Source organism: Siniperca chuatsi, linkage group LG20 (genome assembly GCF_020085105.1).
Source record: "Siniperca chuatsi isolate FFG_IHB_CAS linkage group LG20, ASM2008510v1, whole genome shotgun sequence".
Taxonomy (NCBI): domain Eukaryota; kingdom Metazoa; phylum Chordata; class Actinopteri; order Centrarchiformes; family Sinipercidae; genus Siniperca; species Siniperca chuatsi.
The window spans coordinates 24,323,925-24,351,179 of NC_058061.1; the positions used below are offsets into that span (position 1 = coordinate 24,323,925).

At 41.3% G+C, this 27,255-nt stretch overlaps 1 protein-coding gene and 1 pseudogene across 9 annotated transcripts in view; both read right to left on the bottom strand.

The window, feature by feature from the left end:
• rbfox3a (RNA binding fox-1 homolog 3a) overlaps positions 1-27,255 on the bottom strand; it is an 869,263-nt gene that overhangs the window by 469,061 nt on the left and 372,947 nt on the right. For all 9 annotated transcript variants that reach the window (XR_006375924.1, XM_044178310.1, XM_044178308.1 and 6 more), the window contains one exon: positions 3,052-3,103. Coding sequence is in view for 8 of the 9 variants with exons in the window: in XM_044178310.1 (XP_044034245.1) it covers positions 3,052-3,073 (22 nt within the window). In the remaining variant the exon portion in view is untranslated. The remainder of the gene's footprint in view (positions 1-3,051; positions 3,104-27,255) is intronic.
• Positions 17,690-19,389, bottom strand: LOC122867998 (annotated as a pseudogene).

Here is a 27,255-nt window from a genome sequence, read left to right on the forward strand (position 1 = left end):
CAGTTTGTGTTATTTTGTGTTTAAGCTCTAGAACTAAGAATCACAACAACTACCCTCTTTTTTAGTCAGTGGCCAGGAAGTTGTTTTCTCTTCAGTTTGTGAATGGACCTTGAACATACACTCAGGATACACCAACAATGGTTTCTGAATCTGCTGATTTCTGATTTCTGTAAACATTCAATACTGGCAAAAAAAGTATACAAAAAATAATTTTAAAAATCAATACAAATATTCACACCTAGAATTTTACACTGTACTTGAGAGAGTGGAAAAATCTGTAAATCACAGTATACAAAGATGCCATTCAAAGGCACGCTACGTTTTCGATGGGGATTAACAGGTTTTATACACGTCAAAACACCCGTACCCATTGTTTTCTATGCAAGCCCACACATCTGCAGTGACTGGACTCCTCAGAATATGCCACTATGGCACGTATTATATGTGTGCTACGTGTGAGTTGATGCATGTCAAAGACGTGATGCTATGTGACATGGCTGATGTTGCACTTAACAGTCAGGAGAACAACATCTATCATATCACAGGTGGACAACATCATTTATGATTTTTGTTTGAGAAATTCTATTTTACCTAACATTTGAGGTAGTGTAAATGGATGGGAAGTCAATGAGGGATCACATCTGTCTCATTACTCTCTCAACTCCTACTCAGTGGTCAGGGCACCTGCACAGAGTGGGGTTAGATCTAGAAGAGGTTGTGAGAACATAGGTGCAAACTCCACCCTCTGGGTGAAGCTGCTCACTAATGGGGGAAAAGAAAATGTTTGCTGGAGGAGGCACATGGCAGCCGATATCTTCCCCAGACAAACAGAGAGTTAGCAGAGACAAAGGGGAGCTGCCCATTCCAACTTGGAAGAAAAAGGAGAAACAGGGCAGTTTTGGTCATCATTTCTATAAATGATCCCGTTTATTTATTTATTTTTTCAACAAGCTTCACCACAGAGACATGCCAGCATATCACTTCAACCAAATCAGTGCTTTAGTCAATTTGGTTTAACTGGACTTGATTCAACTGTTGTATGGTTTTGTTGTGATGCCCTGACTACTCACAAATCTGTCAACAACAAAGAATAATAACTTTTTTGATACTAGACTTCAATAAAAGGGCCATTATTGACCCTGTATATTGGTACACATAAAACACAATTGCTCTTGTACCATATCACCAACACACATCTCATCATGGAGCTTCAAAGGAGCCGCAACTCTCTCCAACAATGATCCTCTCTCTGAGCCACGCACAACTTTCCAATTAGCTGCCATGTCAGTGTGATTGGGCTGCAGAGGCTTGATTGGGCCTGAAGGCCTGCTGACGAACACTGATAGAGGCTAAACCAGACCAAACTGTAATTGATATTATGGAGAGGGAGGAGGAACTGTGTGTGTGTGTGTGTGTGTGTGTGTGTGTGTGTGTGTGTGTGTACTCCAGCTTATTATGTGTATTATAAATTCCTGTCACGCCCTTGTGGCATACGTTGATTAAATTGATTTCTGCTATAAAATATTTAATGAGTGTGCTGTATGGTGTTTGCTCTAAGATGTTCGGATCAGTCTCTTCTAATAATAATTTAATAAATGTATAATATCCAAATAAATCCATAATACAGCTTCTTAATCCTCACCTTTTTGTCTGTGTAGTATGTTCTGGTAAAGCAAAGCATGTGTACCACCAAACGTACTAAAACCAATGTCAAACACTCAGAGGCATACATACCATGAACCATGGAGATTATATACAACGGAGTGGTGCAGAGACTGCAGAGGAACCACATGGACTGTGTATATTTCCACAGATCTAAGCTGGTTGTGATTGATCTTTCCTCCTGCTATTAGATTGGTATTGATGTGCCAGTAGGACAGATGGCCCCACCTACAGCCAGGGTCACACTTCAGAACCTCAAATTTAATCAAAATAATAATGATACATTTTTTATGATCAAGCTGCATAGAGGTGTGGAAGGGAGCGCTGAGTTGGAGGGAGTATGCAGGGTAACATTAGGACTGAGCGTTTACAGCCAGCATTTATGAGTCTGCACTAAAACACACCATGCACGCAGTGGAAAGTGGGAAAAATAACAGCAAAAGACTTAGTGTTTAAGATCCTAAACTACCGCACAAGTTAATCCAACATAAGGCTTAGTCTCAGCCAAACAGTCAACATTTTAACTGTAGACATTTAGGTATTCAGTTATCTCTGCATTCAAAATGTCTCTGCATGATTAACAACTGCTAGTACATGATCCACATCTGCGAGCAATCTAGAATTCTTAAACTCACTCTCTAGAAATCTATAAACTCACTAGAATTTTCTTCCTCCTTTTCAACAACCTTGTAGCCTTTCTTAATCCAGCTTTCTTCTAATCTATGATCAAAACACAGTGAGAGGGTACATATACAGGCCTACATTTCAGATAAAAAGGCCAATATGACTAGTTGTAAATAATATTTCATTGATGCTAGTGAATACCAGGGTCTTAACTGTGGATATGTTCACCCCAACAGGCCTGGCAGGGCTGAAGGACCCTTTTCTTCTTTATATTTAATTATTACAGAGGAAGGGAGAGAGAGCGAGAGGGAAGGAGCAAGAGAGATGGAAGAGAGAAGAGAAGAGAAAAGAAAATGAGAGAAAGAAAAAAGGTGGATGGATAGATACATAGCTAGATAAAGAGAAAGAGGGAGGGAGTGTGCAGCGGTGTGGCAGAGGCAGGCAGAATTAAAGAGGCTTTTTTGTGGCGTTTAATATCCATTCATTGGCTGGACTGCTGACACAGTGAGAGCACTGCACTCAGGATTTATAGCCACTTCTAATGGGCATGCCCAGAACCAAAGCACTGCAGTCAGCACATTCTCCCTCTGTGCACACACACTCACGCATACCTGGGTAGCTGTGCTGTAAAAGTCTGAGCACATGTATCCGATGTACCACTGAATGTGGGAACATACAGATGTGGGCCTGTCGAGTGATTGTATGCAACAAAACGAGAAGTGCACATCCACACACACACACATATACACACACACACACACTGACCTGACCAACTTGGGGTCTCCATGTACAGCCAACTGCTCGGAAAGAAGGGACCCTGTTAGACAAGCAGAACAGAGAGAAAAAGGTTAGCCATCAAAGACACATTTTAACATCAAACACAAGTTGTTTAACCTGTAAAATACCTTCATGAAGGTTATAATGTTCAGTTTTTGAAACTATTTTAGGTGTTGATTCAACTGTATTATCATTTTGGAGGCAGTAGTTTGGGGTATTACATTATACTGACAAGTGTTTTATATATTTTGTCCACCATGTTTTTATCAGTGAGGGTAGACTAAATATAGGTCAACAGCACTACAAATTACATCCCCCAAACTGATTATACAGTTGAACCAACACCTCTACATCTCTAAAACAGTTTCATCAAAAACTGAACATTATAACCTTCATGAAGGTAGGATTTATTATAGGGCTGTTCTATCGGACTACATTAGTTTAAACTAGGTGTACCTAATAAACTGATAACTGAATTTATATTACACCTATAGTTGCAAATAATGGTTAGTTAGGTTGGTTTAGTCTATAAAATGTCAGCAAATAGTCCATTCCGGTTTACTCGAGCCAAGGGTGATTTTTTCAAATGTCTTGTTTTGTCCAACCAACAGTCCAAAACCCAAAGATATTAAGTTAACAATATAACAAAGAAAAACAGTATTGATTAATTTTCTGTCAATCGACTTATAAATTAATGAAAAAATTGTGTTAACCAAATCAATATGGTACATATATCAGCCTATTGCACCATTACCATTAACCTGTGGCCACTGATAGGCTTGATGATTAATATTTACAAACAAGTACAGACTCCACACATATTTGAGACTAAAGGCAAAGAAAAAGAAGATGTCTTGTTCTCAATGAAAACAGCAAATGAGAAAAAGCAATACTATTTTATTTTATTGTCATTTTTTTTATTTCTGGTCTTGTCACTTAGAGCACATGACGACGCCTGAGATGTGGTTGAAACCTTTGAGAACTTAAATTATTTTGTTACACTTTTTCAGTCATATTAGTCATATTAGCCATATCCAGTCATATTACAGCCTATTACAGCCAATTGTTGCTGGTGACTAACAGGCCTCTGTCAGAGCAGCAGCTTACAGTCAAGAACATTATAGCATATTAGAACATATTAAGAACATTTAAAAGATATTCTTATTCATTCTATTTGGGCAAAGATGTTTAAGACTAACGTGGGTTTTTTCGTTTAGATGGAAATTGCCTTGCTGAGAGGGAGCTTCTGCTTACTTTTCAGAATCAGCTTTATTGGCCGAGCATGTGTACACATACAAGGAATTTGACTCCAGTGTTTTCATTGCTCTCAATGTACTTACACAGGAATAGACATAACAGCTAAGAACAAGGACAACAAAGCTGGACATTTAACAGTCAAGAATAAACAGGACTATTATGTACGAATGTGCAAGATACATCTTCTGGATGCACTGGGATGCATCATCAGTGATGTGACATGGGGTCCTCGGGTGTTTCAGGTCTCTCAACATCAGACATCCTCGCCCAGGCAACCCAGCCAGGGTTCATCATACTTGAGTCCCAGCAGCAACTTCAGACTTGCATCCCAGCAGCAACCGCCCACGGATCAGCCCTCTTAGTGGCTTAGTGGTAGAGCGGGTTGTTCACCAATCGGAAGGTCCTCAGCTTGATCCCGGCTTCCCCCAGCACATGTGTGTCTTGGGCAAGACACAGAACCCCAAATTTCTCCCTTCGGTGTGTGAGTGTGTATGAGTGATTTGTTACCTTGGACTGATGAGCACTTAGTATGCCATCAGTGTATGAATGTGCGTGAATGGGGTGAATGTGATATGTAGTTGAAGCGCTTTGAGTAGTCGGAAAAGACTAGACTAGTGCAGTCCATTTACCAATGCAATGTGAAGTGACTAGAAAGGCGCTATACAAGTACAATCCATTAACCATTTGATCCATTTGAACCCCCTCAAAACCTAACGCGGCAGCAGCGGATGGCCGCCCACCATTGAGTTTGGTTCTGTCCAAGGTTTCTACCCTCTTAAAGGAAGTTTTTCCTTGCCACTGTCGCCAAATGCTTGCTCATGGTGGGATTTGTTGGGTCTATGTAATTAATATTATAAAGAGTACGGTCTAGACCTGCTCTATAGGAAAAGCGCAATGAGATAACTTCTGTTATGAATTGGCGCTATATAAATAAAACTTAATTGAATTGAATGATCTGTTGTTTTGTCACCTCAGCGGTGATGATCAAGTCTGGCCGGAGTGATGTTACTATGATGTGCTGTGGAAAATTCAGCTGCTTGCCCAGATCGACTTGCAGCTGCCAGTCAGAGGCCATATAGAGGAGGCCCGTCCTTGTTTTTGGTTGTGGGTGGGGTTTCTCTCCAGCTTTGACAAGTATGTGAAAAAAAACAGCTGTATATATGAATATATACACAAATATATATAAAAAGCATCAATGACCAACAACATAAATAAAATTTCTATATACAAGTCAAGTGTTTCTGTGAGTTGTAAACAATACAAGACAAATAGTGCCAAGAAATAAATATTAAATGGATATACATGGAGTGGATGATTATGTACAGTATATGCATTTATACATGCCTATATACAGTATATATATCGTGTAGGATGCACATTGATGGTGACAGTGAATAATGATATGTACATGTTTAAAACGGTACATTTTAAACTTTAAAGATTTAATCTATAATGGAAGTAAGTGGATGCTTTGATGTTACAGGGTTATTGACACACTTACCTAAGTGTTCATCAGAGTGATGGCCTGTGTTTCCTGACAGTTTCCTGACTCTGGATATGTACAAGTCCTAAATGGAGGGCAGGTTGGCACCAGTTATTTTCTCTGCAGTCCTGACTGTCCGTTGTAGTCTGTTCCTGTCCTGTTTGGTGGCCGATCCAAACCAGACAGTGATGGATGTGCAGAGAACAGACTGATATATTGCAGTGTACAACTGGATCAGCAGCTCCTGAGGCAGGTTGAACTTCCTAAGCTGGCACTGAAAGTATATCCTCTGCTGGGCTTTTTTGATGATAGAGTTTATGTCGGATACCCACTTTATGTCCTGGGAAATTGTGGATCCCTGAAACCTAAAGTCTTCCACAGCATACACAGTGCTGTTGAATATGGTGATGGGGGTAGTGTTGGGGGGCTAGTCCTGAAGTCCACTGTCATCTCTACAGTTTTGAGCGTGTTAAGCTCCAGGTTGTTGCCTATCTGTATGCTGACTCGTCACCGTCCCGAATTAGGTCGATGACAGTTGTGTAATCTGCAAATTTCAGGTGTTTAACAGACGGGTCTCCTGAGGCTCAGTCATTTGTGTAGAGGGAGAAGAGTAGAGGGGAGAGCATGCATCCCTGGGGGGTGCCAGTGCTGATGTCTGGGTGCTGGATGTGATTTTTTCTAGCCTCACCTCCTGCCACCTGTCTGGCAGGAAGTTTATGTAGTCATTTAGTCCTGTGATAGAGGGTTTCTTGGGGAATGGGATGATTGTGGAGCATTTGAAGCAGGAGGGGGTGAGGGGTGTGAATGGTGGCTTATCAAACCTGCAGTAAAACACATTCAGGTCGCTGGCTAGTTGATGGGTCACTACAGTGTGAGGGAATGGTCTCCTGTAGTTTGTGATGTCCTGCAGGCCTTTCTGGACGCCGGGTCGTTAGATCAAAACCTGTTTTTCAACTTTTCAGTGTAGCTCCTCTTTGCTACTCTGATCGCCTTTGTCAGTGTGTTTCTGGCCTGATTTATACACGATTCTGTCCCCACTTCCGTAGGCCTCCTCCTTGGTCTGACGAAGCTGCCTGACTTTTTCTGTAAACCAGGGTTTATGTTGTTGTATGTGCAGAAGGTTTTAGTCGGCACACACATGTCCTCACAAAAACTGATGTAAGATGTCACAGTGTCAGAGAGTTCATCCAGGTCTGTGGCTGCAGCCTCAAAAACACTCCAATCAGTGTGCAGTCAAAGCAGTCCTGTAATTTCAGCTTTGCCTCGTTAGTCCATTTCCTCACAGTCTTGACCACAGGCTTAGCAGATATTAAATTCTGCCTGTAAGTCGGAAGAAGATGAACCAGACAATGATCAGAGAGTCCCAAAGCTGCATGGGGGACAGAGCATAGTCGTCCTTTATTACGTTATAGCAATGGTCCAGTGTGTTTTTATCCCTGGTGGGACACTTGTGCTGTCGGTATTTTGGCAGTTCGTGGCTGAGGTTTGCTCTGTTAAAGTGAGCAGGGAGTCTGGATATTTATGATCCATGTTAGTTATCTGGTCAGCCAGGTGCTGTAACGCCTCACTAACAGGCCTGAGGTGGGATGTAAACACCGACCAGAATAAATGAGGAGAACTAACAGTAAATAACATGGTTTACAGGTTTAAGTGAGGACTGCATGATTTAATTAAAACTGTGACATCTGTACACCAACCTTTATTTTTATATAGAAGCAGATTCCCCTCGTTTTCCCTAATCGCTCTATTACGCGGTTCGCTCGGAGGAGTTGGAAGCCTGGCAGATGTAGTGTAGTGTCCGGAATGTGCTCACCGAGCCAGGTTTAGGTGAAGCACGGGGTAGCAGATCTCCAAAAATCTTTTTGCTCTGTTGATGAGCAGCAGTTCATCCATCTTGTTGGCCAAAGAGTGGACATTCGCCAGATGGCTTAACGGGAGCATAGTTCGAAATCCCCACTGTCGCAGTTTAACCAGCTTGTTTCCCCTGCGTCTCCCTCACATCCCATAGAGAGCTGCTGCTCCTCCAACTAAAAGCTTGGTAAATTTTTTCCGGTTCAGTGAAAAACTGTGAAAAAGTTTGACCAGTGGATTGTCGGATGTTTAAAAGTGCCTCCCTAGTGTGATCAGAGAGGGAGAGCTGAAAACTCTGCGGCGCTATTTTGCATTCTGCAAGAATGATACATCTACAATCACAGTGGCACGAGTTAATAATTCAAAGATAAAACTGTGTTATTAAAGGGAATGATATTTCATCCAGCCCATCAGTGACCACAGCGGCTGGCTGAGATTGACATTCATGTAATACAGTTTATCTAAAATCACATTAACATCTAGTGCTGCTGCAGCATGATCATCAGTTATCTCTACACACATACAAACAAACAGTCAGTGTTGTATTCCCAAAACACAGCAGAAAAAAAAGAAAAGGATGGTAAAATGAAAAATGACTTTTTGGAAGTGCTCCTGTAGCCAAACAGCGGCGCTTGTTGGTGTTGGTGGGACAACTGGCTTGGGGGGGGGGGCATCTCTCGCCATTCGCTGCTGTATTATGGTAATTAGCAGGGTGTAATGGTGGAGTGAGGCCTATTCTGATTAAAAATGCATGCGGTGAGCACAGGATGGCGGCAACTGTGTGTATGTGAGCATCTCTTAAATGGTTGGCATTAATCTGATCTATAGTTCTAATCCCTCCAGTGGTTGGGATATGTGTTTGTGTGTGAATATGTGTGGTTGTGTGTCTGAGAGAGAGAGAGGGCTTAGAGAGAGAGAAATAGAGGATTGGTTTCATTTTTATGAGTTTGGTGATATAAGGGCTGATGTATGTTCTGTTTGTTTGTTAAAATGTCTTTTTTTCGAGTCGCGTGTGTGTGCCTCTGAGCATGTTATGTGTGTTTGGCCACGTTCCAGACTTGATTGGGTTGGCTGAAACCAAATTATGAGTAGAACAAGAAAAGAAAAAAGGTTGAAGTAGGGAAAAAAAAAAGTAGAGTAGTTGGACAAATAAAATGATACAGAGGCCAATAGAAAATGTGATAAGAAAAGACATAAATACAAAGGAGAGTAGAACAAATATGAGTGAAAAAAATGTAAAAGAGGTTAAAAGATGGGGAAAGAGAATAGAAGAACGTCGATAAAATAGGTTCAGATAGGAAACAGACAAAAGAGAGCAGAGTGTGAAACAGTAATTTATCCGTTCACAATAATGATACAGTTCATTCAGCAAACACTAACAAACAGATAATTAGCTGTCAGCAGAATGTTTAATATACTTTTCATCTTCCCCCCGACGTGGAGCAATAGCAGACATATGAAGACATAATTTAACAAATATAGACAAAATGTCCACAGCAGATGCATTTATCCTCCTTAAAACAGACATGTGAGAACACACACAAACACAGACATTATGCTACTGGTCTGGAATAGAGACATTTTCACTGGCTTTCATTCACTCTCTAACAAATACTCTCAAGGTGCTTTCATTTCTATAATTTGCCACAAAAAACATGCAAACACACAATTTTCTGAACACTACAACTCAACTGAAATGGGTTTAGAGGAGCACTACAAATACCAATAAATCTGGATTGAAGCTGCAAGCCAACACTCAGGATTTTTTTATTTAATCTAATACATGCATATTTGTTTTGGGTTTTTTTCAGGAAGAAGTAATTATTGTTTCTCTCTGAATTTGACTGTTATTTAGGTTGGAAAATATCTGGGACCACATGTAGACTATAGAACATGGGGACACTGCATTCACCAGATGAGGAACACTATCAGTTTAGGCCAAAGATAGTTGCACTCAGTCCCAGTGCCCAGGGTGGCCGAGTGGGTGCTGCTTGTGAACAGCAAAAAAACAACAAGGCAATAATATTAAGAATGACTACATTATGGGTTATGCTTTGTATTACTGAATCTTGGCATGGGTAAAATACACACATGCGTGGCCAACAGGTGCATCCTGGATCTGGTTAAAATCCTGCTGCACCATCCAGGCATCATTCTTACCTTCAGTGAGATGTTCATGGCCTCATGGCTATTTTTGTCAATTACTGTCATAGCTGTGACTGCCAAGTGCTCATTCGCCAAGCTCAACATTATTAAAATCTGAGAAGTGTAGTAGAACACTATCAGGTAGAGAGAAGTGGCCTTATAATGTTCTACTACACTTCTGAGAATGACCTGAGTTCACTGTGTTGCATAGCGACATAGTGAACTAGGTGAGGTGTAAAAATCTGCTCTTTGTTTTAAAGTTTGTGTGTTTGTGGGCTGCTGCTGCTGTGGTGTTTATCATGCGCGCTGGAACCTATTTTTTTAGCAGGGGGGGCATCCCTGGATATGTGCATGTGGGCGACAGCTTACTTACTCTATACTCTATACTTAGACCCTCCCCAAGTCGATAGTGGGTTAGTTGCTGCTTTGTGCACACAAGCAGGTTGTATTTTTGTAAACCTAGTGCTGCAGCGAGATCTCAGTCAAGTGCGCCTTGTCCATTGCGTCGGGAGCATGCTAAGCACACTTTTGGTCATTTCGTGGCCAGGCTCCCTTGGTGCACCTGTGGTACACTTGGGCATGGTGTGGGTTCAGAGAGAATATATTATCATACATGTGGTTGTGTTAGAGGCCATGACAATCATGGCCAATTCACTACTTTCATCCCCTTTAATCACAGGGCTCTGTCTATCATGACGCACTGACAGTTTGGGAATCCTGTAATGTTTTCCTCAGAAGAAACTTATTGTTGTCAGCAGCTCAACTATAATCCCAAGAGCAGATGATGACTCTTTGTAGCTGAATTCACTTTTGTGGACATGTTGAAGATCCAATGGTCACCATGTTTTGTGACAGTGCGCAATTTTATGTCAGTTAAATTCCACAATAGTGCCATGAATATAATAAAAGTAGAATTTAATGTGGTCTAGTTGTTTGCATGTTGTATTTCTGAAATTATTAATGAACGTTTGATTCAGTTAAACTGTTTTACATGCAAAAATGATTGCTGACAATCTGGGAACAAAATCATTGCCTCTATAATCAGAATCAGAATCAGAAATAATTTATTGATCCCCGAGGAGAAACTCTTTCGTTACATAATCTTCATATTGCCACATAAATGTGATCCTGGTAATGATCCACAAATAAATTGGGATTTAAAAAATACCACTCTCTATAATCTCTGTAATATTGAACCCGAACAATCTCTATCACATCATATTGCTCATCACCGCCACATGTCTAACTGAAGTATAATTTAAAATGTGGAGCTCCAGCAGTTACCAAGGTTTAACTGGTGTTGGATGGATACATCGGATGAAGACTGGAAGGAATGGATGGTCCTGAGGGAGTTATCAGCGGACAGAAGTTTTAAGCGTAACTGTAAATGGATTGTACTTATATAGCGCTATTCTAGTCTTCTGACCACTCAAAGCGCTTCACAAACTGATGACAGAACTGCTCATCAGTACAAAGAAACCAATTAATCATTCACACACACAGCAATTTGGGGTTCAGTGTCTTGCCCAAGGACACTTCGACATGTGGACTGAGGGAAGCCGGGATCGAACCGCCGACCTTCGGTTGTAAAGGAAAGGCCTTCAGTATAGGCAACTAATTGTCTTAGATGACAGAGCTGGTAAGAATCACTCATTCTTTATTCTACCTCACTGGCATTAATGCCATAATCAGAATAAAACTTTTTTCTACCAGCTGACGTGATCACAGGTCAGCTGGTAGTAGTCAAACAAAACATGAATAAAGGGGTTTGTGTGATTTCAGAGACCCTGCAGCCCCCACAGCCCCTACTATTTAGTTTGGACATAAGGTCCCGGTGGTGCAGGGTCAGGGGAAATCTCCTAGATCCTGCATTATTCAGTATTTTTATATTAAATCAAATGACTTTAATCTGAAAGGGATTACTAGTGGTGCTGCCACTCGCATTGCACACACGGGTGCAATGCGAGTGGCAGGTTGAGAGCAAACTCCACAACAGCTGATCAGAAGTAGTTCTATCAACTCTGAATATATTCGCTCTGAGTTAAGCTCATGCATAGTGAATGAAAAAAGCCATTGTCACTGAAGCTTTGATACTATGATTCACCATGGAAAGAGGTAAATAAAAGGCAGACCCTCCATTGTAATCCACAAATTACAGCGAGATATTGAATATCACTGTGGACTCACCGTTTGACCAATCTGAACACCATTTGAAACACTTGATGTCTACCATCTGGAGAATGCCTGTGTTACTTTTGGTAGCATTTGAATGAAGACTTGTGGAGATATAGATGTTAATTGATTTTGCAAATTTTGAAAAATATAGAGTGACAGACTTCTGAATTGACCATAGGTTGCAGTGAGGCAAAACAGATTTTTTTTAAGTTTGGAATGTGAAATATCTCAAAATGTACGTTTGTTGTAATAAACCAGGCCCACTTTAATCAATCATTATCAAATTTTATGCATCAACTGAGTCATGACCCTAGATCATGCAAACCAAATTTAATATATTTAATATAAACTTTTCGCATTTGTAGCGCCACATAGTGGCCGATTGGGGCCAAATTTTGCACAGATCCTCAGTGTGGCATGGGATTTACTGGCCTTAATTTCTTGTTAATCGGACAGATCTATGTGGAGATACAACATCAATTCCTGTTTTGACTGCCACCGACATGAAGTTCTTCTTTTATAACTTGTGCATTTTTTGGATTATCAACATTCTTTTAGTTACTTTTGATCATGAGGGTCCATAGCTTCTATGTCTAGAAGGAGTTCGAAAAAGTAGGTTTCGCATACTTCGCAATTTTGAGAAAGAAACACTATAGATGGAAATGGGCGTGGCCTATATCACGAGCAGATCATTTGAGGGAACGCATGCATGTAAGGTTTGTGCAACATACTATGTGGGAGTTACTGTCATTTTGGGTGTCTGAGGTGTGTGCACCACTCTATACCTGCCATCAATTTCAATTAACTTTTACGGTGTAGGCTGCAGTACCACTTTACCAACGTAAAAATTTCAAAAAATGTAAGCTTCAAGCAGTTATTAATTTTGAAACAAGGTAGCACTGTTACTACTTTTGGAACTAGGTAGCACTGTTACTAATTTTAGAACACCGGATTTGCCGCATCACCACGGCAACGCCATTTGATGACACCTCAAGAACTTTACAATTTAGCATTGCAACGGTCTAGATTACACTGCCTAAATTTAAAGTCGATCAGATGAAAATGACTGACTTCCTGTTGGGTTTAGGGTATGGCTCCAAGAAGCTTTTTTGTCTAGAGATGATTAATCTAATCTAATTTTGTACATCTAGGTGAACCGTACCGCAGGGGCTGCTTAGTTGAACTTTTGTAGGGGGCACTATCTGATTCTGAAAAAAATTTTAAAAAGAGTTTCCCCTCGGGGATCAATAAAGTATTTCTGATTCTAATTCTAATTCTGATACAGAGCCAAGCCCAAACGTGAACTTAAATTGAAGTATTTACCAGTTCAAGTCTGGGCGCAAAGTTTTGTGACTTTTTCAGCATCCTAAAGAACTCAAATGTGTTTAAAAAGTAGAAATTGATTTAGGAAATCCAAAATGGCTGACTTCCTGTTGAGAAAACTCTCTCAAAAGAAATTGAAATATATTTTTTATGATGAGAGCAATGAACCCCCAAAACCTCATGAAGATCAAAGCAACTTTTTCCCAACCAAATTTTCATGTAAATCAAATAATGATGACCATAACTGCCAATTTGCATGTAGATGTCCCTAGGCCAGGACTCTTATCAAACATGTGAAATTTGGAAAAGATCTGATGCTGTAGAGCCGAGGTAGCACAGTTACTAATTTTGAAATATCGAACCAGGTAGCACAGTTACTAATTTTGAAAGATCGAAACATGGAAATTCGACGCCACGCCATGAACACGCCATTCAACTTATTTTTACTTATTTGCCGTCTTTCATTGGAAAAATGAGGTGCTAGGGTAACTCAAATATCTCCTACTCCTACTACTCAAAATTGGCACACACGTCATACTTTATGAAAATAGATATCTGATATGGGTCTTGGCATTGGCTTTGGCCTTTAACGTTGCCCTAGCTGTACCAAACTTGGGAGACATATGTATCTTGTTCAGACTTATTTACTTATTGAATTTCAATAGGTCGTCATCACCAAGTCTCGGTGCTCAAGCCCTAATAATAATAATATTAAAAATAATAATAATCTCTACAAAAACAATAGGTTCCGTTGGGCCCTGGCACTTTTGTGTTTGGGCCCTAATAATAACTAGACCTGCAAGGAGGTCCAAGCCTCCATTACAAATCACAACATGCGCCCATGGAGGCAATGCAAGTCGGACCTGCAGTCCCACGAGCGTTGTGCAAGTCGCAGGTGGAGATCAGCACAGAGAATGGAAAACATTTAGTCTCGGTGCTCGGGCCTTAATAATAATAATCCTTACAAATTCAATAGCTTCTTGGGCCCTAACAATAATAATAATAATAATAATAATAAATATAATCACTACAAAAGCAATAGGTTCCTGGCACGTGCTTGGGCCCTAATAACGAGAACAAAAACAATCAATAATGATAATAACAATAACAATATATATTTTTTTTAAATCTGAGCAATTATAATAAGGTTCCCAGCACTCTGTTGTATTGGGAGCAACGCTGCCTGTCATGCCTGACCCCTAGCCCACTCGGGTTTGGACCCATAATAAAGTGTCTGGCCTAAATCTGATTTGTAACACAATTCATCAGCTGGATGTAGTAGTCTCACACTTGTTACCTTCGCCAATGAGGTTATGTTTTCAGTGCAATTTGTTTGTTTTTGTCTGTCTGCAGGATTACAGGATTGTCACGGATACGCCAGGCTCCACAGTCTACTAATCATCCACACTTGCTCCCTATCACACCTCAGCCAGTGTCCGACTTCGTTTGCAACTAGGACTCCCTGTGTTACTTGGCATTACGCCTATTCCCTTCTCCAGTGATTCCCTTCTCCGGCGATTCCCCTCTCCAGCGATCTCCCTTCTCCAGCGATCTCCTTCTCCAGCGATCGCCACACCAGAGAATCTTCCCTCCTACAGACAGTACTCTCTGGCTGTAATCCAATAAAGAACCATCTATCTCTATCTTGGTGTCCCCTGCCTGTCTGTCTGTAACAGGAATGACTACTGGCCTGATTTTCATAAAACCTGGTGGAAGGGTGTAGCATGGGCCAAGGAAGAACCCATAAAATTTTGGAGTGGATCCGAATCACAGGGCGGATAAACTAATACTTTTTCACTTTCGTTAACATTGCGATGTCAATTGTAACAACGGTGTCTACGGCAAAATGATCTGACTCATCATAATTAAAGTGAATTGTTTGCCGCGATTAAACATATAACAAAACATAACAGCCACCTCAAATATCACTGTAGAAACAAATGAAGCAGGTATGTAAGAAATCAGGCGTGTGATTTTTCCGGATTAATCCAGAATTCCGGATTTTCCGACCGGCGAAAGTACATAATAAATGCACTGCTGAGATGATGAGGCTTCAGCTAGGCACAACCATATGCTGACATACTGTAATTCTAATAGTTTTGGAAATATTGGAAAATTAAAGAGTTTCCCCTCGGGGATCAATAGAGTATTTCTGATTCTGATTCTGATTCTTATATCCAGGCATATATAGTAGTTGCGCTTGCAGATCTGCATATCATAGAAGACTGAAATATTTGCCTTGGCGAAGGTCTGCGCTCTTCGAGTGCCCTTCTAGTTACCACAGTACCTCTGTAAAGCACTCTGTAAAAACCTCATCTGTCATCAGTGTAATTAAAAGAGCCTCCTTGTCCGTTGTTGCTGCTGGCACTAATGAATAGCAGGAGGATAAATAACAAGTTTAGGATGTAGTAGGTAGGGAGGAATTAAACCAGCAGTCACTCTAACTGACCATCATGGCCACAGGAAATTATGTCAGATATCACTGAGTGGAGGGAGGTGATGTCAGGACCCACCAGCTTTTACAGCACTGGACTTTGTCTGATCAACTGCTACTTTTAAAATAGCATGTGATCGGCTCGAGGAAAGGAATTACTTTAAATGTGTGTCTATGAATCTGTGGTGTGTGTGTGTGTGTGTGTGTGTGTGTGTGTGCGCGCGTATGCACGGCATGTTAGGGCTGAGCACCTTGACTAGGGCCCCTGGCAGGTGACTGGGACTGATTCCATTAAGCAGCCAGTAATTTGGCCCACGCTTAATCAAATCAACTTTAATACCTCCAATCAAATTACAGCAGCCTCCTGTGTCTCATCACACTGAGCCAGAGAAGAAGAGATGGAGAGAGAGATGGAGGGTAGGAGGGAGACAGGAAAATGGAGACAGGGAAGTCAGAGTAGAGCAAAAGTACTCAAAAATGGGATGTTGTGGAAAAGAGTGGTAAATCGGTGGTCACCAAATGTATGGAAAATTTGTAAATGAAGGGTGAACAGAGTGGGTGGGGGAAATTTGAGTGAGACAGGAGAAGAATGACAGAGATGATGGAGAAGAGACAAGGTGAAGAAAGTAAGAAGTGAAGACATTGGAAGGAGGAGTTGCAGAGATGAAAACGAAGTGGGAGGAAGGGATAAGAAGGGTGAGAAAGAATTAAGCAGTTTGAAGTGGCTGTTGGTAGACCTGTGTCTAACAGTGTATGTGTGTGTGCGTGTGTGTGTGTGTGTGTGTCTGAGAGAGAGAGAGAAAGAGAGAGAGAGCTACTGCTGCCATATCGAAAATTGATTATGCTTTTCAGGAAAGTGGAGCTTTAGAGTCTGGATCTGTGATCTGGATCTGCGAGGCACCTTCTGGTCCTGCTCAACAACTACCTACTACTGCAGTTATTATTATTAGTCTTATTACTATTATTATCATTATCATTCCTATTATTATTACTAGTATTATTTTATTTATACTAATATTATTACCACTACCATTACATTACTATTATTTTAAGTGCTAGTGAGTGCTAGTCTGCAAGGACCCTGTAATTTTGGTGATGTGGTAAACACTGATAGAATCCTGGTATCTGTGAGCTTACTAAGGAATACCATTATAAATGCTCATTCCACAGATGTGAAATTTGTTTGTGGAATATAATAAATTTAAAAAAATAAATAAGCAAATACAAAATGATGAGACATCTCATCAACAAAGCCACAGGTCTGGACATACAATCATTATGTCTGTATGTATTCTGAAATATTGCAAATGAAATAGACAACAGAGTGGCCTGAAGGGATTTGGCAGGGCAACAGAATAGCAATATGCTCACCAGTCTGATAATTTGCAGACCAGTTACCAGTTGAAAATCTGCACAACATCTTTATGAGTCTTGCCGCCAACCCTGTAGAACATAGCTTACTTGATGCAGCCACTGATTCTGAGGCCATCAGATATGTAGGCAGAACATTAAATAGCAATAATGATATCAATTCTACTTTTCAGTCGTTCTATGAGAGGCTAGTAAGTAGTTTGTAGTAGTCATAGAGGTACTACAAATACAGCAACAGGTAGTGTCAGCATACTCACAGAGGTTGTGCCATCGGTGGCACGGTGAAAAACCCCTAGTTTTTGCAGTGTGTTCTGCACCGCTGGCACTTGGCCCTCGTCTACGGCTTTTCTGGCTGACTGAGCATGTTGAATCAGTGGCAGAGGCCGTCAGTGAGAGAAATCACTCTTATTGGCTGTTCAGCTTAAGTGAATCAGTGCACAAGAAGAGAAACAAAGTGAGCAAAGCAGCAAACGACTTTGTCAAGAGGGCAGGCACAAAAGGATCATCTCATTTTTCAACTTCATCTCATCTGATCATTTAAATACAGGGATATTTTAACAATGACATGGTCATGCAGCGGTCACTAAATGTTCCAGCTGCGGGGTCAGTTGAAGATGGTGGCTAAAAACGGTGGGACTGGAGTCAGAAGAGGGTCAGAGGCTGGCGCCAATTGTCTGAATTTCTGAAAAGAGAAGCGAGAAAGTGAGTCAGCAATTGAATTTTTATGACCAGGGAGGCACTGATGATGAACTGGTGCTGGGCCGAAACCAGGGTGAGCCTCTGCATGAACTGCATTATATCTAGACAATGCAACCTTTGTTAATGATGTCTGCGATAGCGCTGTTGTTGGAGTAGATGGTAGATGATGTTCTTGGACCATTCGTGTCCCCCAAAGAATAGCTGCTAAAATGACTGGGTACATTTCGCAGATGGTGGAGGAAGGAGTGAGAGATAAGAATTTTGGCGGCCTTTCAGCTGAGAACCACCTGCCGTCATAGTAGCTGGCAAAGCCTACAGAAGGTGCTGCATCTGTGAACAGCTGGATGTCTTCTGGCTTGGTGACATGGTTATCATAAAAGAAGGAGATGCCGTTCCAGTAGGAGAGGAACTGGTGCCATAGTTTTAGCTCCATCTTGCTTGCTTTGTCCAACGTAACATGGTTGTGGAGAGATGGAACAGAGGTGGCTATAGAAAGGAGGTGTGACAAAAAGGATCAACCTTGAGGGATGATATGGATGGTGTAGCTGAGGTGGCCTAGCAGTGAGAAGTTGGCGTTTGGTACATCCTGTGAGCCAGAAGGAAATTTGAAATGAGTAAGGAAATCTGGTAAATTTTCTCAGTAGGCAGGGATGCTTGGAGTGAGACGAAGTCGGGGAGTCGGGGACGAAGTCGGGATGGGAAATTCCTAGGATGTGCTAGGGCCTTCCGTTTTCTCTGAGGACAGAGGACCTCTAATTTCTGGAAATTCAGAATTCAGCAAAATTATTGAGACCATATGTTGGAGGAGAAGATAATGGTTAAAAGAGTTAATGAGTTTGTAGTTGTTTGTCAAGATCCAGCAGAGCGCTTCAGATAAAGAGTTGAATATTTTGGGGCTGCTCTTGCACCCGAAGGTCAGACATTTATTTGGAGCTGAGGCGTGAGGCAGAGAAGCAGTGAGGGTGCATGCTGTGGCTGGATGGGATGGTGCACCGCACAGGTCGCAATTCAAGGAAGAGCGAGCTGCAAAACAGCTCAGGATCTAGTGTTTCTAAGTATGATCCTTGGTTGTATTGCTACAGTCATCTGGTGGCTTGAGATGTAAAGAGAATGTGGTAAGTGTAGAATCTGTTGCTACTGAACTGCAAGGCCAGCTCTGACCTACAGTCGAGGGAAGGCAGAACAATTAATGTCAAGGTACAGGGAGAATGTGAAGGCAAATTCAACCACTGTGAGTTCTTTGGAGCGGGTAGGGAGTGGCTGTTTGAGTTTGATATGTAGAAGATGTGCTTGTTCCAGCTTATCCCAATCTTTGATAATCTATGACTCAACCCCTCCCTGACTTTGCTGTTCTCAGTGAAGAAAGACTGACCGTGGGACGCACTGTGACATCATCAGCGTTGCTATGGACGTGACGCTCTGAGGATGACAGCTGAGCCCAAAGGGGAATATGGATTGCTGAGCACAACTGAGGTTGCTGACAAGGTTGGATGTTAGGAGATGGAGAGGACTCTGAGACTTCAGGAGTTTGCTGATCTTCTTCAAACAGATCACTATCTGAAGGGTTGAGAAGGAGCTCCTGGTCCATGGTTTAAGGTAAGCATTTTCTGTACTGGTCTATCACAGGTCATGTGAAAACTGAGTCAAAGGGGAAGGGAACGTATATGGTGTGCTTAAATACTTTTGTGCAGAAATGGGATGTGTTCGAAGCATGGTCTTTTTTCGCGAACATAGTTATAAAACTTAATTTATCTGAAACCCAGAAACCCATGTTTTCCCCCTCAAGTTAAACCCCATACACCCTCCTCTACTCACTACCATCCCAACCGAGTCTTTGCAATAGTTCTCCCAGCAGGTGTTTGTGAACCACAGCCTTACAAACTCTCCTGGTGGGGTAAGATGAATAGTTGCAGCACCTAGACGTATCTCAGCACCACCTTCACTAAACCACCACAAATGTTAATGAGTGCTCCCAAATGCCAGCGTACATAGTAGATATGCCTGTTAAATACACACTCACTGATGATAACAGCAAGTGTGGCTATAAGACTATCACCGGCACTAACAGAAAGACAAAGGTGTGGGGAGACAAAAGAGGACATAAAGGAAGAAAGAAAGCAAGTTCAACCCGCGGGGGTGTACCATGGGTAAGACTAGGAACATGAAAAATAAGGAATTAGGGTAGAAACAGGAAGCGCAAGATATACGACTATGTGTGGATAGGAAAAGAAATAACAAAAACAATGAAGAAAAACTTGAATATCAGAAGAGGGAAGAGATCCAGTGAAGAGTGTGTGCATTATGTATATAGAGATAGAAAACCTAATAAAAATCACAGAAAAAGTGGAGGGAGATTACTGATAGGAAGGATATAAAAATTAAAAACAACTAACTGTAAAGCCTCCAAAATAAGAGACAACGCAGAAAAAACAAACACTTGCCAAAAACAACAAAACCGTGCACAAATAATCAGAAAGAGCACAATACTTACAATTCATGTTGATTTAAGAAAATATAAGAAGCCATAAAAGGTGACAAGGATGTAAAGCTGCATCATAAAAAGCCATCATGTCAGATAAAAAAATCACTCCTGCTCTGGGATAAAGGGAGAAAGTTATTTGCTGTTTGTTCAGACATGGATTATTTTCAACAGGGGTGTCACTGTTTGGTTTGTGGTTTGGAGGGAAGAAATACTGTGAAAGTTTCTTTCTGATGAGTGGGTGGTTGGGGATGGGGGTTAGGGAAGACATGAAGCCTGACTTTTACAGTAATGATAAGGGCTGGGCTGAGAGGATGTCTGCTGTTAATGTTAGAAACCCAGCATCAACACCAACAGTAATCTTGTAGATTTCATCTTGTTTAATGGAAAGCTACTTGGCTACAAGTAATTAGCTATTTTTATTTTCAGATGTGCACATGCTGCTGGGTAATGCTAGCTACTGACAAGATCCCCATCTGACTTTCTTTTTTCTTTCCTCTAAGAACATTTTAGACACCATGATGCTTCTGTATACTTTTTGCATTCCTTGATTACATTTCATTTAAAAGAAGATGTTAAGACACAACAGAACCTGACTGGATTCCACCAATTTTCAGGCGGCACTCATCCCACCATGGTGTAAATGACTCCTCTTGCTGATCTAGGTATATCAGTGTGGTTTACCAGATGGCAAATGAGGCTCGATTGGTATCATGGGAAAACTAAGATAGATTGCTGTCAGATTTGTGATGTGGCTAATGGCAACACCTACATGTGGCTAAGTGTAAACAGAAATTGCATTAAATTGCCCTGCGTTAAAACAATGTAGGGGACTGTGTCGGTGGGATGGTGAGACGATGAAATATGACAAAGGAGGTCCAGTTGGAGTAACAGATTAATGCATGTAAAAGCTTATTAGATGGCAAACCACTGCACAATGGTTTATCATACTCATAGACAGCATTTTACAACTGTGGAAAGTTATTACGGCGGCAACTATTTTATCTTTTGTCATAAGGATTGCAAGGTAAACAGTAGAAATACAGCATTAAGGTTGCAAAGTAATCTGCCAGGAATTTGCGCTTGCATGTATGTGATTTGCCACACAGCGTCTTGCCATATGATGTTGCGTTGCAGCAAAAGTTGAGTCAGGCACAACTGTTTTGCTTGACAACCCTGTGTTGGCACCCCCACTGCGCCAATGGACTGGCACCATTCAAATGAATGAGATGGCTACATTTTTTTCACATAGGGCTAAAGTCGGTCTGAACGAGGCCTAAGAATTCTTCTGATGGAACAGGTATGATTTTAAAATCAGGAAATGTAGATGGGTCAGACATTTTCAGCAGCCTATTTAAAACTTTTTTGTTTTGTTTTGTTTTGTTTTGGTAATGACACATTTTAAACAAATGCAAATGAATGTAATAGAAAATAGAAGGCATTTGGAGATGGCGGTAAAATAAACATACTTGCCTGTCCAGACAGGGTTAAACTGATGGTTTTCTTGTCAAATTTACATTTCAGGGTTGATAGAGACATATTTTCAGTAGAGCACTTCCCTACTTGTGACTGTCAATAGCCAGGTGTTTTGAAAAGCTACTCACATCGGAAATCACATGAGATAACGTTGATTTGTGAAAGAAATGATTGGCGGAGTTGCTACGTCCGTTTTTTCTACTTACTATGTTTATTGTTATGCACCAAAATACCAAAGCAAATGTGTAAACCTACTTGACAATACACCTGATTCTGATTCTGATTGAGATCTTTTACTGTGGCTCAATTTCACAGTCCAGCATATCTCTGTCTTTATGGTTGACTGTCCTTACTTTTTGAAGACCCACAGTATGCAGAATGGCCATTTCAGTTCTCGTCCTTGTTTATTGTGCCAGGTCCACATAAAAGCTTGATTGTAGCCATATACTGCAGTATGCTTGAATGTGTGTTATGGCCACTGATCTTTATGTCTCTCCGCACAGGAGGAAGACCCCAACCTCAGCAAAACCTTGACTACACAGGCATTCACACTTGTGGTGTGTGTGTGTGATGGAACACCACCACCATCAGTCCATCTGTATACATTCTCCCAGGGGATGCATACAATAGGAATACTTAAATGAGGCATGCATAAATGGATGAAGTCCCTGTCGCGTCATAAGTGTGTGTTTTCCTGGTTGCATGTGTTTTATTCCCTTCTACATGCCTAGTGGTGGCAGGTTGGTCATTGAAAGTGATATGGAGAAAAATATAGAAAGACAGGGTGGGGATATGAAGATGGAGTGGGATGAGGAGGGTGAAGTTGTAGGCGTCAGACACAATTAACCCCAGGAATAATTCAGAGATTCAATGTGCTGACATGTAAAAAAGAGGAGGCAGGGAACAGGTGAGGAGTAAAAGGGGTGAAACGAAAGAGTGTAACGTGATAATGTAATGAGTCCCACTGTGGGCATGTGGAACAAAGCTTGTGTGCATGCATTTGTGTATTGTCAAGGTGTGTGTGTATGTGTGTACACGTATCTGTGGATCTCTATTGAATCTGACTACACCTTCCTTTCTTTGTAAACATCTGAATTCCTCCATGTCCGATGGACAAGTAGTAAGCTGCCATCTCTGAGCTCTGAACTCTATTTCACGGGTTAGTGCTACAGTGAATAATGACAGCATCTAGCCTCTTGGCTTCATAAAGCACAGTACCACTCACTCTCCATATCACATCACACAGTGGCGCTATCTCCAGCAAAGTCACTGCTCCAGGCCACGAGGAGCAAACAACAACCCAAGCCAGATGAAGCTTTTCAGGGAATTACGACCAGAGTACCACTAGTCCCCCCTGAAGGCCAGTACCTACCATATCTCTCTGGACCTCTCAATACCCTAAAGACTTGCATGCCATGTTGCAGAAGCAAAAAAAAATATAAGATAGCCATGGGTGGATTAGTCAGAGTGCAATATTACCTGACCAGCAACGACTTCCCCAAACTATTTCAGAAAAAGTAAAACATTATTCATTACTGTAACTATTTATATATTATAGTAATATCCTGTTATTTTGATCTGCAATGCAAAAAAGTAATTTGCTTTTATAGACTAATATTCAAATGTTTTCACAAATGTAAATGTACATAGGCCAAGGCCACAGGTTTAGATTACATGTTGTCTGTTGTTTAATTACTCTCAAATGATCCGTCTCTAATGCATGCTATTAGCTATTCTTAGTTAAGCTTTCAAAATATATTACAGGTGTGACTGAAATGTAAAGCATAACTCTTCAGTCAAAACTAAATAAGCAAGGTTTTAGTAAAAGTAGAAAGATGGTGGAATTAGTGGACCAGTCCACCGGTTTCCTGTAGAAAAGCACTGAGCTCTCCTGTAGAAAAGCACTGAGCTTTGGAGGAAGATATTTAGTCCATAGAGGAAGACACACAAACACCTTCAGTGCTTTCCACACTACTTCCAGGAGTGCTAAAACTGCTGAGCTGAGAATAATCTAAGACAGCATTTTCAGCTTGTGTCAGTGGTGGAGGGAAACAATGCAAGACTAATAGGCGAGTGGGAGAATAATATATTGTATGTGTGAGTGGGTGTGTGTGCACATTTGTGTATGTGTGTGAATGTGCATGCATGCATCCTTGTGTGCTTGTGTATTTGCATGCACAACAGTCTTCCAGCGGTTGTTACCTTAATGCTAACTCAGGCTAATGTATTCAGTATATCTTGGATTAATGCACCTTCGGAGGGGCTCGAGGTGGAGCTCCCGCTCAGACTAAGGTGCTAGCTCGCTAGCATATGGCAGGCCTTAAAGGGAGATCGCTGTTCAGTGGATGCAAAGTACACAGAAACAAATCCCCAAAAGTAAAGCCACTTGACAACTCCCCTCATGTCCAAGCACTCCAACCACTGTATCACTTCAACATCTGGATTAATCATCCTTATCATCATGATGGGCTCCTGTATCCAGAAAAGAGTCACAGACCCAGGAGAGAGGGAGGGATATAGCCCAAGACTAGTTTTGTTCTGTACTGTACTAAAAGAGAGAAAACCTATGACTGCTGCAGCGGCTCCTGACTAACTTCATTACTATTAGCATGTATAACAAAGGCTGTTGCTATCCACTAACCGCCTAGTATAATGTCATTATGCAACTAAATGGAGCGGATTGTGGCTTAGAGGAAATGGTTAGAAATATACAGCAATATCCAAACTGGATAATCAGACTTTGAAGCTGATGTTGCTCCAATATCGTTTCTTGATCTGTCTGTTCTCTACTGGTGAAGAGGTGAATCAATCAGTGAACTCAGATACAGTAAAATCATCTCCTGTATCCTTTCTACAGTGTAGTTTATGTGGTTGCCATGGTCACATGGTCGATGTTGAACCATCATGAACTCCAAATGCAGCAGCAAAGAAACATGCTTGTTCATGAGAGTGGCAGCTTACAGCTACATACTGAAGTGCACTTGAGCAAACCTTATCGACCGACAAGAATGTCCATATTGGACAATTCTACAAAACCCCAGATTACGTTAAATTACTTTTTTTATTGTTGTTGTTTTTGTCCAATGCTACTATTTTTCTGGAGTAAAAATAGTAGCTTAAGTCTTTAAGTGCAGGTGGGGTGTGATCATGACGCTACCTTGTAGTTCATCATAGATCTTTCACAGATTTTTTAAAATGTATTTATTTTATTGGTCTCTGGGACATCTTTAATTTATTCTTAATTTATTCTTCTTTATTCAACTACCATTGCAATGAACACTATTAACTAGGACCAGGGTCAATTGATAGCATACAGTAGCTGTACATATCATTTACTAACTCAAACAAGTACATTTAGTCTGTTGTTCTTTAGAGACAAAAGTAGCATTTCCATTTTTTTTCCTTTGGCAAATTCTTTAATCGTTGATTTGTTCAATAGGACTTTTCTGAGGTGAATTTTTAATCACAGTGCTAATTTCGAACAAGAGTAGTGAATCACATTTACTTAAAGGTACTGTGTGGAGTTTTCAGAAAATCCTTTTTATTTATTTATTACACCAATGGGCGTTAAGTGAACTACAGTCAGCATCCTGTTGCTCACGCTTGCACTCCATAGGCACGGGTATGCATCCTGGCATTGAAACTGGCCAAACTGGGACCGAACACAGCCTCCGAGACTGACGGAGGTCAGTTTGACGAGGCAGGGACAGGAGAGACGTGTAGCGGGAGAGGAGTGAGATGGAGGTCGGGCATCAGTCAGCTCCCACCTCTGGAGGCCCGAGTGGGGGTGCCAGGAGCCAAACCCGGCAAGAAAACCACCTCGGTACTGTATTCCCTGTCGTCAAACTGACCTCCGACGGACTTGGAGGCTGTGTTCTGTCCCGGTCCGGTTCACTGGGAGGCTACTGAGCCCTGTTCTGTTTCCCGCTTGCCCGGCTTCCGGTTCTGGTGCCCATTCCTAGCTAACTGAGTTAGTAGCCATAAGCGGCTACTTTAGCAACAAGTAAAGCTTTCTGTCCATCAGGAACTCCTTAAATCACAGAGAGTTAAGGCAAAGCAGCCGGAGAACATCAGAGGGAAAACATAAAATGTGATCCAGTTTCAATAAAATTAGTGAATAAAGTTGTGTTTTTGTACAGTAATCAGTGACGCCTGGCCTCCAGAAACCCTCCTCTCCGGCAGCGTCTATTGTTTTTCCAACTTAATACTTGTCTCATTTGTGGTCTGATAAACAGTAAATTCATCAAAATCAGCTCCCCATATAGCTATTTTCAGAGCAACTGTAACTGTCATAGGTGGGTGCTGGCCGTTTGTTGACATTAGCGGACCCCATTTCTAAGTTAATGTTAGCTAGTGTTGCACACTGTAGGCGCTGTAGGGGAGCTGAAGAGAGGCATGGTACTCTGGAGCATGCATGAACGTCACATCCTTTGGATTTTCGTGGCAAGATCGGCCTGAGTCCTTTATACAGAAGTCAGTACATAGGCAACCAAGAAAGTCGGGGAAGGTCTAATTTTTTAAGTTACGTTACAATCCGTTCACACATTGGCAATAAAAAGCGATTAATACATGTAAAAAACTCCACACAGTACCTTTAAGAATTTCATTTGTGTGGGTTTCAATAGAAATATTTATGTATGTTATATAATATGTTTTCCATGATGTTCTAAGTCCAAGTTTTTCCTACAACAAAGAATACCTTTCTGGAGGAAATGATGAAATTTATTTTGGATTTTTTTTTTATGCTATGGGGATATCAGATACTACTGGCTTGGTGAGGTGAGAAGGACACACAGCAAGAGAGAACAAATAACCGAATAGGTGGTGCTACACTCTCAGGTACAGCACTGTGTGTGTGTGTTTTTGTGCGTGCTTGTGTGTGTGTTTGTGTGTGTCAGAGATGGAGAGAGGACTCTTTCTGTGTGACATGATTGGCACGCCCCATTCTGCTGACAGTCGCAGAAAGACACAGAATGGCGACATACACACACGCACTTTCACACTCCTCCTCCACTTGCTTGTCCTGGTGCCGTTGCTTTATTGATTCTTAATGACACCAGAGTCACTGCCATGGATCTGCTATGACCACTCTGCTGGCCCTGTTTCATTATATGTGGAGAAAAAGAGGCAGAGAGACGCAGAGAAAAAGAGAGACATGTGAGCTGGGTGTGTCTGGTTGCCTGCAGAAACCCCTATAAGCTCCCTAATAGTTAAATCTCACCATCTTAATTAATAAAGCTAAAATAGTAATTTAGGATGGCATATTCTCCTAAAACAATGATCCACTCTCCAGCTTTTTGTGGATGAAAAATCTGTTTACAAGTCAGTGATAACTGAATTAATCGCTTGTCGCCAAACAGAGAACTCTCGCTGCTAAATTGTTCACACATCAGCAGACTTTTAGCTAAATGATTTATGTAATTTGGTTTATCATAATTACTTTCTCAACTCTGGCCAAATGAGCAACAGGGTAGGTAGGTCTGTCAACTCACCCAGCAC